The 16,517-nt window shown below is 38.5% G+C and overlaps 1 protein-coding gene across 1 annotated transcript; it reads left to right on the top strand.

Annotated features, from left to right (window-relative positions):
- Window positions 1–7,724: 7,724 nt before the first annotated feature.
- Window positions 7,725–12,361, top strand: LOC134745038 (toll-like receptor 7). The gene has a single exon (XM_063679010.1). The coding sequence runs from the start codon at window positions 7,936–7,938 to the stop codon at window positions 11,683–11,685; it is 3,750 nt and encodes a 1,249-aa protein (XP_063535080.1). The 5' UTR covers window positions 7,725–7,935; the 3' UTR covers window positions 11,686–12,361.
- The last annotated feature ends 4,156 nt before the right edge of the window (window positions 12,362–16,517 follow it).

Raw genomic sequence — 16,517 nt, 5'->3', positions numbered from 1 at the left:
TCCGCCCTTCCATTGCCAACATAATATTGCATAAGTATTATATTTCTAGGTGTTCTCTAGTTTTTATATCGCGTCCTCTCTCCCATCCAGCGCTGTTCTCTATGGTTAAATAATTATATATACAGCGTGGAAAAAAAATATGGGCCGGTTTTTTAAGCCAAATAATTATTCTTGCTATACCTAGACATGTCATAATGATAAAATCCTCATTAATAGTGGAGTCAATATAAAGTTTAAGTTACATTAAATGCACACTCAAATTTTTCTACATGGGTGAATTCTATATCATATTGAATACCCGTCTGTAAAGTAACAACTTCATATCAGTTCCCGTTTTTGAGAAATAAAACTTTTTTTTAAATCTTTTATACTACTTAAACAATAATTCCCACATAAGATATTTTTCGTAGAATGGGTTATGAAGCTTATACGACTACACGGTCAGAATATCTGTCGACAATAATGTAAATTATAGATTTATTGAAACAAATTATTATTTTGTAAGTTTTTCATGACCGAGGAACTCCCACACCGAGAGAAAAGTTTACTATGGTGGTTATGAAGTAGTTGTATCGATCATGTTTAAAAATCTCCCGAGTCACTACTATATTTGTAGAATAGCAGCAAGATTTTGGAAACAAACAGCAAATAATGTTCTGCACAATTAATGGACATTTCTAGTTTTTTGCCAGTAACTGCACAAGTTATGGAAGAATAACATATTCATTTTTCTCTCGATAATTAAATCAATTTCCAGCATAAAAAAATAAAAAGTATGCGGTATTTCCAGGCATTCACAGAGGCCAATTCTAACTTTATTTAAGATGTCAATAATATATCATTTTGTTATCATTCGCCCGACCGTCTCGCTCGCACCAAAACATATTTTAACTAGTACGAGCGAAACGCACACGCAAATTAAAAAAAATGACATCTTTAATAACAAAGTTCGAATTAGCCTCAAGGTATATTAGGAAAGTATACCTTATGGCTTATGGCATTGCGTTAAGGTTCAATAGTTCAATGCATTAAGTGTCTGTCTTTATATGAAAAACGATAGCTGTCAAATTTTTATATCTATTCACAAAACGTTTAGAATACTGGATGCTGTGTCAGATATAAATAGACCCTTGAAGTCTTACAACTATCTATTATGCTTGATCTGAATCTTACTGGTTAGTAAGGATCGTCCACTTAGTTATACTTCGAATAGCCGCCCGGACAAATTATAAAGCTAATTTCGAATTTTAAATTTTGACAATTCACGAGAAGAGTAACGTAACGTCAAACGATATGTTTGTCCCTTTTCAACGATCCTGTCATCCGATGCTTTTAGTAGCGGGAGCTGTGAGAGTGAAAAGACGCAAATGTCAGCAATTCTTACCGCTTGGTATTTGTCAGCGAGCGCATCGCGACATGAAACCAGTATGAACCTGGCCCTCGATTACGTATAATTGTAAGAAAACTTGGGATCAAGTTATATTAGTTTAAGGTCTAACAGTTGAGAATAAGACGTGCTCTGAATATACAGTGTGGAAATTTTTTATGGGCCCTGAAGGGAAAGTGCCTTAAAACCTTAAGTTAGCTCATTTTATTTTTAAAAAGAAACAAAACTGCATTCAAAGGTTTTTTGAAATTCGCTTGTCTCGCCTGGGAATCGAACCGACTAAAAATTCTAAACAATAAACACTCCCTATTTTATTCTACTAGTCGATACAGTTAATGTTAATGATAACATTTCTTCAAGAAACATTAGGTCTTTCACTCGTCTGTCGTACAAAATTTCCATAAAATCGAATATTTAATACTCAAGAATATTTTTAGACAAGCAAAATTGAAAAAAAAAATTAAAAACCTTTGAATGCAGTTTAGTTTCTTTTTAAAAATAAAAGAATGTCTCCTTTAAGTAAAATGAGCTAACTTAAGGTTTTCAGAGAATTTCCCTCCAGGGTCCATTAATTTGATTATTAAATTATAGTGGTAAGTAAGCGCATTGAGTATGCACTTTTGTCTCAGGCGATGCCGCTTGGCACGATTGATTGTTCCTTAGGGCAAACAAAACTGATTCAGCCCGGTAGCCACGAGATCGTAACGCCACCCAAAAGGGGGGTGAAAGGGTCGGCTCCCCAAATCCAATCTATGCTATATTTCTTCCTGTTCTTAGCAACTAGGGCAACTTATATATCATTTTCGTATAATTTAGGAACGAGGAATTCATTTTTGAAATAATTATTAGACCTTTCCATACAAAAAAATGAGTTGTTTACAAAAAATTTAAATGTTATGTAATTTTTTGTGACACTTTCCCTGTTACAATTACAGTGTGGCGATTTGCACTAAATAAAAAAATGGACAATGTAGCCCATTTATTGTTCATTCTGGAAAATATCACTTTAAAGGAATAGCTGCCGAAACGCCTGTCAAAAAAGAGGCGTTTTTTTTCTTACTAAGCGGCGTTTTAAGTTTCCAAAGTTTTTATTCCTTACTTGTTGTTTTTATTCCTCACTTGTTGTTTTTATTATTTTTTCGCAACTGTGTTAAAAAACGTCGTTCGATACACGTGCGGAAATGTCATTCTTCACTCGTCCCGAGTCTTGCCAAGATACCTATCTCGGTACTCGTGAAGTAATGACATACTTTCCGCACTAGCATCGAAATGTACTATTTATTCCATTTGGGCACCAAAAAGTATGTTGGTAGTAAAGCTTTTAGTGCGAGTAAAATAGTATGTAATAATGATTTAATATAATATTGTTAATTTACTAAAGTTTCATTATTGCGTCATTTCATCTCATAACCCTACTACCCATTGAATTGAATGACCTTTTTCACGTTTTCTGCAGCAATGCATTCGACTGCAGCAATATTGAAGCGCGATATTGCTGTCGACTGCTACGGCAGTAGCCGTAAATGTCAAAATCAAATTTCCTGTCTGGATTTTGACGTTCATTTAAAATAAATAATCAAAGGGGATCATCGATTTTGGGCCCGGAGGACAAACCATCGCGTATATTATGGTACACTACACAGACGGTTACAGTAATTATAAACGCATTTGATTACGGAAAAAGATATAATATTGGGTGTAAATGAAACGGGAATGTATTATACAATAAAATAAATTATATCTATTATTAATTTCCGTAAATCACACCATCATCTTTATAAGCATAGCTTAGCTTAACGCTCAATTTCGCACAAACCGTGAGGTTTTCACTAAGGAGTTTAAAATTCTCTTTGCACTAAACTTTATGGTTGGTAGAAAAGTCTGTATTCTAATTTGGCACTAACTGCCACTGTCTGTCATTGCTATGTCATAGCCTCATAGCTGACATACGTGAGATATATGCCGCAATGTATGCATTGCGCGTTTTATCGGAGCTTTGCCTGAGGTGTGTTAAGTAAGCGCGCAATCAAAATTAAACATGCGTAAACAATCGTTACGCGTACCGATGAAACTGGGTAATTAGTCATGGGAGAATTAACGGTCGACCGCATCCCGAACTCTCGGCAGTTCAAGCGGACCGATCGTCTACCGCGAACATTGAAGTGAGACGGAGATATGGAAGTTGATCAAACGTTCTCTACAGTGAATCAGTACCCGTCAGTTAGTGTCTGCGTGGGTAATTTAAATAGATTGGACGTCGTAATAATTATGGTTGTATTCCATACAATATTACATATACGTGAGAAATTTTTTGTAATTACACTAACATGAGTAAGAGATTTATGAAGGTGAAACAAAAGTCGTGTGTCCATTTTCTATAAGCAACAAAAAAAAATTCGAAACAAAAATGGTTAATAATAATTAAACGGATTCATTTACGTTAGAGATTTTTTTGTAGAATATAGTAAATATACAGAGCTTAATTAACATGTAATTTTTATGTACACATTAGTTGTTATTTTTATGTAAAAAAATTTTTAAATAAAGAAAGTTATTGGGGGCAGGTTTCTGTGTCAAGCTGGAAGAAAATATAAATACTTAATGAGTATATGCTTGAGAACAGCATATTAGAAAATCTCTAGTGTGGGGATTGATGTTTTGGTTTATTTTTCTATTTTAGTAATAATTTGGATTTATAAAAAAAAAATGACATATTTTGTGGAGATTTTTTTCAAAATATATTATTTGTAACATAGGTAATCACATCTCAAAAAATCTCTAATGTGAGAATTAATGTAGATTTCTCATACATTTTGAACTGTGCTGACCGGCCTATAAACTGTATTTTGTATCGTAGAGAAGAGTAGATCCATTTTCTGAAAAGTTTTTGAATCTGTTTTCACTAAACTCTAGGTACTTCTGTTACTTAGTTACTGAAACTATTTTATCTTTAACACTGAGAAAGCATTGAACTCAAACTAATAGAATTAATTAGATTAAAAGTAGTTAGGACACATTAGGAGCAGTTTACATTAATTAAAATTAAGTCGCAGTCATTAAGTTCACTCGACGCTTGAAGTGTCTTCGTCGTTATTATAAGCAGAGGTCGTTGATACTTTATTGAGCAGCAAACTCTTTCTACATTAGAATGATGTAAACAAGGTGTAGTATAGATTATAGTAAAGAAGACATCTAATAAATTCACAGTAGGTAGGCAATGTTCGACGTTTTCTAGAGGTGTGCAATGCATGTTGCAGGTCTTCTCGTCAAAATACCACCTCAGGCTACATGCGGGCAACAAAATCTAAGCAATAGCAGGGGTGCGAAACTCCTAGCTTCGGGCAAAGTCGGCTCCATTCGGCTCAGCATTGCTCCGAGCAACTATTAGGATTGGCACATCTTGACCTTCCTTTGCGTGCACGACCACAGATAAGATAATGACTTGAATTTTATTTTAACAACCCTAAATAGCCGAAAGGGATAGTGCCGTATATTAGAAAGGGACATCATGATTCGACGAGTTCGACCCTGAACCGCTGTCAAACTTCGGTTTTGTAGGAAGTTTCCTTTCTGTACGGTAGTACTATTATTTGGGGCATTTTCTATGAAAAGGGACCTTATTGTCGATGGCGCTTACGCCGCACAGCGTCGCGCGGCATTGTATTTATATCGGAGCATCGTTTATAATGGCGTAAGCGCCATCGACAATAAGGTCCCTTATAGAAAATACCACATTTATTCTGTGGCAATAGATTGAATCTGATTGATGACACCGGAGAGAAGGTATTAGTTACGAGTATGGTTCAGAAATGCTTTAGGCATTAAGTGATTCTGAAACTGCTGTGCAGTCGTTTTAGAAATCAGCTTCGTGTAACGGGCATAAGTTTTATGCGAATTATAGGGTCATAGTGTATAGGGAGACTTACGGTCGAGTTTACAATGTTTTATGAATATTTAAGCAGAAGGCGGCGGCTAGTAACATTGCCTAGGCCAATTTTGCCAAGATCGGTATCATGGATTTGTTGCTATGTAGTTCTTTTAGGCAATTCCAAATCCTGGTAAGGGCATTTACAAATTTTGTGTGATGAGTGATTATATATATCGTCGTCCTTATATATCGTTGTCTGAGTACCCACAACACAAGCCGTCTTATTGAGCTTACCGTGGGGGTGGGGCTTAGTCAATTCGTGTAATAATGTCCTATAATATTTATTCATTTATTTATTTTCTGTTATTTCTTTTGACCATTGTGTTTCAATATATTGACGTATTTAAGCTGCTAAGCTACCAACAAGTATAAGACTTGTAAACTCAATATAACTATCCCAGCTGTCCCTTGTAGCATCTTGTAGGTAATTTAATATTTCATTGTCGTAAACCTAACTGAAGTCAATACAATCACTCGCAACAAACAAACAAACTTACAACTATAAGTATAAAGTGAAGTGAAACAATGAAGTTTGTCACAAAATTTACTCTGAGAGCTCGAACAGCTATTGAGTAAAATGGCTGAATGGCGCAGAGAAATAAATTTTCTTGGAAATATTAAAATTCTAAATTTACTTTATTTGGTAAGTTTGCCCTTCCACAGACTTCCCTTGCGCTCTGGGAAAATATTATTTTATACATAGGTACTTAGTATTTAGTAGGTGAGGTACAGTTAGCATGACAGTTTCAGTGTACAAAATTATCTGTAAGTATATATTTTATTGTCCCCGGCAAGCTTGGCCGAATTTCACCTTCCCATACAAATGGTGTACCGTTCTCATTTTAAAACTACGTGTTGGATTGTAATGAAACTGCACATACAATGACATGAGGTATATCTAGGTCTGAAATTAGTTTAAATAACAGTCCACTCCAGTTTATAAAACAAATGAAATAGAGCAAAAACAAGTTTGATACGAAAAACGTAATTCGCTGTATTTTTTAGGGTTCCGTACCCAAAGGGTAAAAACGGGACCCTATTGCTAAGACTCCGCTGTCCGTCTGTCTGTCTGTCACCAGGCTGTATCTCATGAACCGTGATAGCTAGACAGTTGAAATTTTCACAGATGATGTATTTCTGTTGCCGCTATAACAACAAATACTAAAAACAGAATAATATAAATATTTAAATGGGGCTCCCATACAACAAACGTGATTTTTTTGCTGTTTTTTTTCCGTAATGGTACGGAACCCTTCGTGCGCGAGTCCGACTCGCACTTGACCGGTTTTTTTTAACTAGTATTAGAAGCTACATAAACTAATTCCAGATATAGATATACCTTATCCTATTGTAAGTACAAAGTTTCAGAGCAAACTAGCTACTCGTTTTAAAATAAGAGCGGAACTACGTTTGTATGGAGAAACGAGCTTGCCGGAGACCCTTAAGAGGAAAGGGGACGGCCGCTTCTCCATACAAACGTAGTCGGTAGTCCCCATTTTCCTCTCTTGGATAAACATTATGGAAAATATTTTTATATAATTTGATGTGTTAAATCCACTCCAGAGAGGAAAATGAGGACTAAGTTTGTATGAAAAGGCGATTTCGCGCGGACGTCCACTTTCAAACTTCCACTTAAAAAGAGATTGTTTTGAATACTTTGTCAGGGGCATTTCATCATGAATTCAAATCTCGGATTAAAATTATAAAAACGCTCTAGGTACATATAATTTTCAAATTGCCGGCATTCCTAAAATACCTACATATCACACCCAAATAAATTGAACCTCAAAAAATAACCAAAGAGTAAGGCTAAGCCTGTTTGATAGCACAGAGTGTGCAAGTGTTATTTTAATTAAACGTCATAATTTCATAGAAGTTTATGTTTATGTTAACACATCAACACTGTGTTATCTGTGGTACTCTATAGTAAAATTGTCTTTTTTTTCCTAAATTCAATGACTAAAGGAAAAAGAACTCTCCCGAAGTTAACAATTTATTGCATTCAATGCAAAAGTAAAACTTAAACTACACAATAGAGTACCTATTTCACAATTTTCACACTATCTACTGTGGGCAGTGTGATCTCAAGATTAATGACAATACTCATTGTGTACATCTGTTTTGACCGCACGCTTTGTACGAGAAAATAACCGTAATTAAGTAAAAGTCACGTGACGTAACGGTTCCCTACGAAAACCACCGGGGGTTGTTTAGAATGCGGCAATAGAATTGTTGTGGTCTAGAGGCCTACCGCGAACTTCCGAATCCGAATTCTCCTTATTTACATCTTTGTCACTCAATGCAAGAGTGATAGAGATAGAGAGGCACAAGCATTGAATTTCGATGACTGCTGTAGGCCCCCTGTCCCTTCTGCCGTCTGCCGCGCCAAACGCATTCATCGCATTTCATTGTACGGCAGTCGCGGCTCCGCCGCCGCGGGGGGTACACTGTGCTCGCTCCGCCATGCCGCTCCGAACTCTGCACACTGCTGCGCTGAGGCTATCGAAACCTTTCCGCACATACTATCGAGCCACGGCGACAGTTGAATAGTAAATATGGCCGTGCGCGACGTAATTATCCGACTTTCATTCATCAGACTTTGACAAGTGATCAAAATGATATGGACACAGTGGTTAAAATGATAATTAACGTGATATTGTTTTGTTTTGTGATGGGCGCGGCGCTGACAGAGGCGCCGGACGCGGACGCCTGTTTTCGTGTGTCCGGAGTGAATGGTTCCCTGGAGTGCAACGTGCGGGCTCTGTCCGCGGACAGGGACATCGGTTCGATGCACTCGGACGGCGCCGAGCGGCTCGCGCTCCGCTGCGGCCCGCTGCTGGTCGAGAGCACTCTGCGCGACCACCACTTCAGCAGGATGCAAGGTTTGGCGGAGATATCCATCACCAACTGCAAGATACTCCGTCTGCCCGGCAACGTGTTCGAGGGACTCCGAGGCTTGAAGTCCCTGAAGATACGCTCCATGAACAATGACTGGAGCAGCAATAAGGAACTCGAGCTGTCTCTAGGCGCCTTCAACGGCCTGAGAGAGCTACACACGCTAGATTTAGGATTTAACAATATTAGGAAAATCCCTTCGGACTTGTTCTGTGCTTTGGAAAATATTATCTCGCTTAATTTAACGCGGAATAAATTGAAATTTGTGGATGAACTCGGTTTCGGACATAAGTGCGGTTCGACTTTACAAACAATAGATTTAAGCTACAACGACATCATGGCCTTGCCAGCCGATTCGGAGATCCTACATCTAAGAAGGCTCACGCAGCTGTTTTTGCAAAATAATAAGATAAACGAGCTGCCAGGCGAAGTATTCAGCGACCTGCTATCATTAAAAGTTGTGAACCTATCCGACAATGCAATAAATTATTTACCGGAAGGCCTATTTTCCAATACGAGAGAGATTCGAGAGATTTATATGCAGAATAATGAGCTGGAAACTTTACCCAAGAGGATATTTAATCGGTTGGAACAATTGCTCGTTTTAGATCTTTCGGCGAATAAATTGAAGGGCGACCGCATAGAAGATGAAACGTTCGGTGGTCTAATAAGATTAGTCGTGCTCGACTTGTCGCACAACGCCGTGGCGCGCGTCGCCGCGCACATGGTCAAGGACCTGTTCTTCCTGCAGATCCTCAACCTCAGCAACAACAGCATCTCGCACATCGACGACAACGCCTTCGCCCCGCTCTTCAACCTCCACACTCTAAACCTCGGCCAAAACAAACTGCAAGCCATCGAAGAACACGTGTTCAACGGACTTTTTATTCTAAATAAACTTAATCTTAATAACAATTTACTATCGTACATAAGCGAAAACGCTTTCAGAAACTGTTCCGATTTAAAAGAGTTAGATTTGAGTTCTAATAAGTTAACGAGCATTCCCGAGGCGATTTTGCAGTTGCCGTTCTTGAAATCTTTAGACTTGGGGGAAAATTTGCTAAGTGAAATTAAAAATAATTCATTCCACAATCTCTCTCAGTTGACCGGTTTGCGTTTGATAGATAATCAAATAGGGAACCTTACAGCTGGCATGTTTTGGGGTTTGACAAGTTTACAAGTTCTCAATATGGCAAAAAATAAAATACAATCCATCGAGACGGAAACCTTTCAAAAGAACACGCAATTGGAAGCCGTCCGATTGGATAGCAACTTCATTTCAGATATAAACGGAGTGTTTGTGTCTTTGACAAAATTGCTGTGGCTAAATCTATCAGAAAACCATTTGGTCTGGTTCGATTACGCTTTCGTACCCGCCAGTCTGAAATGGCTCGACATTCACGCTAACTTTATAGAAATTCTCGGAAACTATTACAAAATTCAGAACGAACTTCAGGTCAAAACTTTAGACGCGAGCCACAATCGATTAGTGGCTATATCGCCGATGTCTATACCGAATAGCGTCGAACTTCTGTTTATAAATAACAATTTTATAGCCAGCGTGGAAACGGACACATTCCTTCAAAAGAGAAATCTTTCTCGTGTCGACATGTATACCAATGAGATTGAAAGTTTGGACTTGAACAGCTTGCGGCTCGCGAGAGTGGCGGACGATCGCGCCCTGCCGGAATTTTACATTAGCGGCAACCCATTTCGCTGTGATTGCACGATGAAATGGCTTCTGCTCATCAACTCGCTAGATTCCCGGGAATATCCGCGAGTCATGGACCTAGAAAATGTAATTTGCAAGGAATCCTACGTTCGCGGCGTGAAATACCTCCCTGTCAGCTCTCTGCATATCAAAGACTTCTTATGTAAGTTCGAGACACACTGCCCGGAGGGTTGCCATTGTTGCGATTCCATAAACTGCGACTGCAAAACCGTCTGCCCTAAAAACTGCTCTTGTTATCACGACTCGACCAAGTCGACGAGCGTTATCGATTGTTCCTTAAAACAACTAAAATTTGTTCCACTTAACTTTCCTTCGGACTCAACTCATGTATATTTAGACGGAAATGTTTATAATGAATTAAACGGGACTGTTTTCGATCCGATGCCTAAAGCGGTCGTTCTTTATTTAAACTCTAGTAACATCGCGCATATCGAAAATGATACGTTCAACCGGTTGAGCGAGCTGCGTATATTGCACCTCGACAATAACAGACTGACGCGATTACGCGGACTCGAATTTGTAAAGTTGAGCAACTTGAAAGAATTGTATTTGCAGAATAACATAATAGAACACATTTCAAACGAAACTTTTTATTCGTTGGCAGCCCTGGAAGTTTTACGCTTGGACGGAAACAGACTCGTGAATTACGGACTGTGGCACTTAGACAATAACAAAAAGTTGCAAACGCTTTTCGTGGGCGGGAATCGTTGGTCTTGCGATTGTAAATACTTACAAGGTTTTTTGACGTACATATCGCAAAACGTAGAAAAAGTGTTGGATATCGGTAGCGTGTGGTGTGTGAACGGGCCCGAGCCGGCGAAAAAGCCTTTGAATCTAAATGTCACGGTCTGCAGTGAAATAAGCGATAGCTCTGTGATAAGCGCTTTCTTCGTGTCCAACAACCTGCCATTAGTGGCGTCCGTGCTGACGGGGTTCATGCTTATTTTATTGATACTAGTGCTAGTGTTCACGTTTAGATACGCTTGTAGAATGTGGTTGTTCTCCAATTGTGGGATCAAACTGTCGCCTCTGGCGGGAGCGTTCGAGGATGCGGATAAGCTTTACGACGCGTACGTCTGCTACAGTCCTAATGACGAGGAGTTTGTGATCGAGTCTTTAGCCAGAGAGCTCGAGAACGGTTATCCGTCTTACCATCTTTGTTTACATTACCGCGACGTACCTCAATTTGAGGCGACATACGCGCAGTTTCCTGATTTAGTAGTTGAGGCGACGGAAGCCTCTCGTCGCATCATTGTAGTCCTAACAAAGAACTTTATCTTGACCGAGTGGTCTCAGATGGAGTTCCGGCAGGCGCTGCAGCGGGCGCTAAGACAGAATCCACATAAATTAATAATAGTCGCCGCGGGCCTCGTCCCACGAGATCCGGAATTGAAGTCATATTTCAAAACGGGTTTGGAGATAACGTGGAAAGAGAAACGTTTTTGGGAGAGATTACGTTACGCGATGCCGTTGTCTAAACGGCGCAGTCATAAGTTGAAGCGTCTTAATTACGGGAGGAGCTCTAACACCTATACGATGGATGCGTCGGTGCTGAACAGCACGTGTCAGACGCTGTGTGGGAAGTCGGCCACGTCGGCAGAGCGGTCGCCCGCGGACCGGCCTTTGTCCGAACACATATATTCGACTATAGACTCGGACTACTCCTCGGCCGACTACCATTCGAGGCACCATCAGCCACAATCTGTGGTGCTACAACACACTGTGCAGACGTATCTCGTGTAAAGCATGGAAAACTGGTTGTGTTAATGAGATAAAACCTTACATACATATATAGATCAATCTGTTTTAAAATACGAGGTGACTTTTAGCGATAATAGAGCAGTTCAATTTATGAAATTTGTTGGCGTCCGCTCAAAACTCAAAAACACAAATTAAACATGGTAAATACTAGAATATTAATGCATTACCAATCAACGAACCGAAAACGCAATCAGTAATTCCGTTCAGCTGATCACGAACAGACGATCAGTTAGCGATTGTATCTTGTTCAAAAGTCACACGATTTTGCGAACAATGTGTGGTAATGTAGGCATTTATCTCACTAGCGCAAATGAGCCAACTTTGGTCACAGCTAAAAAGTAAAAACCTACTCGGACGATCTCATAATCGATTCTATACCTCTATTTATTAAACTTTAGCGTAGCGTTAGCCTTCGCTAATTCATTGTTATAGAAATTGTTGAGCATTGTATATAGTAACAATCTTGTAATACCTTTTGTACAATATTGATACCAAATTTTGCATTTGAATGGCTTCTCAGTATTTATTAATTTATAGTTTGTATAGAAGTTGTTAAGTATTAATTCAAAAGACTGTAAATTATTGTGTAGTCGTATTCTTATCGGCTGATATTTAAATAGGTTCGTATGTAAATAAAAAGGTTTATAAATTATGAAAACGATTTTTTTATGATTCTCCCGGATGGAAATGAAGCTGTTAAAGTCGGTATTAAAATGCATGTTTTGTGCTATTTCCGATTCAGTTTTAACGACGAAAGAGGCAGCTGGTTCGTGTAAACAGAATAAAAATGAGTGGCGAGGCAACGGCGGCGGCGGGGGCGTATGTTTTCAATATCTGCTTACACAAACCTGCTCGCAATAATGTTGCTATTCAACTTGTTTTCTTTTACACATTATGCAAATGGGAAAATAACGCTACGAGTCTTTGATACTATTACGAACGAGATACCTAGTCTAAACTGTCTTGGAAATATAAAATTACCAAGTCGAGCGCTTTGTGTCCACTTTTTCATATGCCAGACGTCGCTAAAGCGTTCTTTTCTTAAGTTAACTGTGCTTTAAAATTGACATAAAAGCTGCTATATTTGATTCAACCGAGCTCAGTCAAGTGTGAATATCTTAAGATTTACAGTCACGACTTTCTTAACATTTTTCTAGTAGCTTCTAACTTTTTTAATATCTAAGAATATGGTAAGCGTAGGTATTCTCTTGATAATTCACTTGAGAGCAATTTCATTATGTGTCACCTTATTATTAGGGACTATGCAAAGTAACCCTTTATTACCCTTAGGTGTAGCTACACAGGTAGGTATCCAGAAAATCTTACGAGGCTATGATATTTTTGTCAATCAAAAACTACTTTAGGTTCATCCATTAATTTGCCTTCTAGCCGTCTCGGCAGCTAATGCGGTATTTGATTATTCAATTAGCAGGAACTCATTAACGGCACTGGTGTACTCGACTCTGCATTCCTGGAACTGGGACCAACTTTGTATACACAATAAAATGTTCAGATATGAAGTAGGTATAGGGTTTGCACGACAGATCTGAAATGTGAAGATCCGCGTATCCGGAATATCCGGATCCATACATTTCGGATCCGGACTGCAAACCCTAGGTAGGTAGGTATGATCGCCACTTTCCTGAATGAAGGTTGATGGAGGCGATGGCTGAGATACGCGTCATGCTCGTGAACGGGTGCTGTTTGTGGAGACTGGTTTGTTTAAAGCTAACACGAGCTAACTATATTTAGTAACTTTATTTTTTAGTATAATTACAGTGAAACGCCTCATTCGGTTCCCGTATGTTTCTTTTCTCTTAATTAATGTGTTAATTATAAAGGATTATGACTCTTGGAGACCCTATACATCTCTAAGGATAATTTCATAAACTAATCTTATAGTTCTGACACTTAGAGACATGTTTTTTTTAAATATTATTATTATAGTTTTTTTATGTAATTCGACATTAAGAGACCTTATGGCCCAGCCCGGCCTAATCTACATCTCTATCGCTCGAATATCGCGGTAGACCCTGCAGAAGCGCTAGCGGCAGAAAGTCTAAATAAGTAGGTACACCGTACACAACCTACTGGGTACCGTACACATACAAGACATTCAAGGGTTTCTTTGAAATTAAATGTACAAATTTTAAAGAGAAGTTGTTTTTATGTCGACATTGGAATATGGAAGATTCGTTTCAAGTACTCGTATGCCTCGACGAAAGCAAAAAAAATAATATTTCAAGGTCAACGTTGAACAACATTAACAAATATTATTCTACTCTATTCAATAATGCATGTCATGATATTTTACATTAATGGATTTTCAAATAAATACGAAAAACCGGCCAAGTGCGAGTCGGACTCATGCACAAAGGGTTCTGTAAGTACTTTTACGCAAAAAAATCACGCTTGTTGTATGGGAGCCCCACTTAAATATTTATTTTAGTCTGTTTTTAGTATATATTTGTTGTTATACCGGCAACAGAAATACGTCATCTGTGAAAATTTCAACTGTCTAGCTATCACGGTTCATGAGATACAGCCTGGTCACAGACAGACAGACGGACAGCGGAGTCTTAGTAATAGGGTCCCGTTTTTACCCTTTGGGTACGGAATCCTAAAAATTTGCAATATGATATATATACCTAATAGATATTTTGTCCATACTGTACAGTTTGCATAAAAGGTAGCTATAAGACTACTACGCGTCAAAAGTGTATCCTTGTATGTTGAACAAATATCAGTGACGGATAATTTTGAATGCGAATTGTAGATATATTTATACTAGCTTTTGCCCGCGGCATCGTCTGCGCGGACTTAGTAACAGCAGCTAAAGTAAGTATAGCGCCTGGAAAAATTCTGATAGCAATCTAAATTTGTGCATATTATGCACACAAATTAGCAGGCACTTCGTTAATCAATTCCACCCCGCTTTTTACTTTCTTAAGGGATGATTTTCGGGATAAAAACTATCCTATGTCCTTCTCAGGGACAACCTATCTCTATGCCAAAATTCATCTAAATCGGTTCAGCGGTTTAAGCGTAAGCGTGTGTTCCCCACAAACACACAGACAGACAGACTTTAGTATGGATTAGGAGAGTATACTGGGGTGGCAGATACTTTTGGCGCGTTGTGTCCGCTACTATTGATCCTAAAGGTGACTGTCCAATTGTAACTGCCGCTGCACTGCAGTTGCGACGTTACGCGGTGCCGCACTACAGTAGCAGCACGACTGCGGCTGTTGCGGCGTGCAGTCGCGACAGCGTTCGTTGATGGCATGTCAATGTCAAGTCATATAATGTCATACGTACAAATAAAATACTAATTTACTTTTGTATTTTTTACGTGAAGAAGCGAGTGACGATAATGCTACATGCTACATGAAAAAGAAGACCAGTTTGCCTTTCTACAATAGTCAGAGTCCGACGAAGGCAGCTACGCAATATTAATAAAAAATCTGATATTTAATGGTGATCCTTTATTCAGATAATATTGCCGATTAAATGAAAAGCAATTCAACATTGAATGAGACTTAATAATTGACGAAATACAATCAAATTACTCAAATAAAATTAATGCAGAGGAAAAATTATTCTTAACATTAAGGTAAGTTCACAATGTGAAATTTTCTTCCCCATCCTCTTGCCTAAATGCGTGACCACCGCACACAGCAATCCGACGGAAACGGGACTCATGGAGTTCGTGATATATACGGGGGGAGTGCGCACTTGATCCACCTGCATCACGTATAGGTACTCGGCCGTCAGAAACGTGCGGCTGGATTTAGAAGTCTGTAATAAACGTCCCCTCAAAACCATGCCAGGTAGGCTCTTTTAGCAGGCCTTTTATTGATTTCTGCAAAGTGATTCGTGGGTTCTGGAGATGACGATGCGACACGTAAGAATAAAATTATCCAATGGTGGGCAGGCAGTCGTTCGGTGTTAGCAAAATATTACAGATTTATCTTTCTAAGTATCCATATTAAGCCAATTTTACTTTCCTTAGGTACCAAACAGTGAAGTATGATGAATAAAATAATTTGTAATTTACACTTCATATTGTCCAGTTGCAGGTGTGAATGGGCGACGGCACTCTATGATATGACCGCACCATCCATATAAAACTTGACGGGCGAGACAAGAAATCCTTTATGAAGAAAGATATTTCCCTCGCCTTGGCCGATAGAAAGAACTTTTAATAAATTAATTTGAATAATAAATGGTTTCCTCGTGTTGGTGTGAAGAATTACGTGTTGCACTGTAACACAGTTTGTTTAACCCTCATGCCTTGAGACCTCCGCAACTGTCAATATTCTAAATTTTAAACCATTCGCTTCTCTCGTGGTTCAATTTTGTATCGTTTCGTATGTTTGGATATCAATATGTTACCATGAGGTATTAAATAACATCTTTGCCCCTTGTAATAAAAATTAATGATTGCTTCTTTTATTTAGCTCAGGAATGGCTTTGCAATGACAAAATGAGAAATTGTCACCATAAACGACATTATATAATATGATATATTACAATACAATTACAGTTGCCAGGAATATTCGGCAACTATTCGGTATTTGGCCACTTAGCCGGATATTCGGTATTCTATTTGCCTCTCTATCGCTCGTGCCCTGTCGAGCTTATAGCTATCCTCGCAAAACTACGAAAAAATAAAAGAACAGTTTATTTAATGAATCTATAAATAATATCGTCGTATTATTTGAATCCCTAAATCAATAATCTCAAAATACGCTAAATTTGTGAAAGCTGATTCCACAAATCTGCCTTAAGTTATATACCTTAGTTTTATTGGATGT

This window comes from Cydia strobilella, chromosome 10 (assembly GCF_947568885.1).
Source record: "Cydia strobilella chromosome 10, ilCydStro3.1, whole genome shotgun sequence".
In the NCBI taxonomy this organism is placed as follows: domain Eukaryota; kingdom Metazoa; phylum Arthropoda; class Insecta; order Lepidoptera; family Tortricidae; genus Cydia; species Cydia strobilella.
Note: the sequence above shows the minus strand (reverse complement) of the source record. Positions and strands in the feature narration are given on the sequence as shown.

What these genes read in the sequence shown, in the direction of transcription:
- LOC134745038 (XM_063679010.1), top strand. Translation starts at nt 7,936, where the DNA reads ATGGACACAGTGGTTAAAATGATAATTAACGTGATATTGTTTTGTTTT.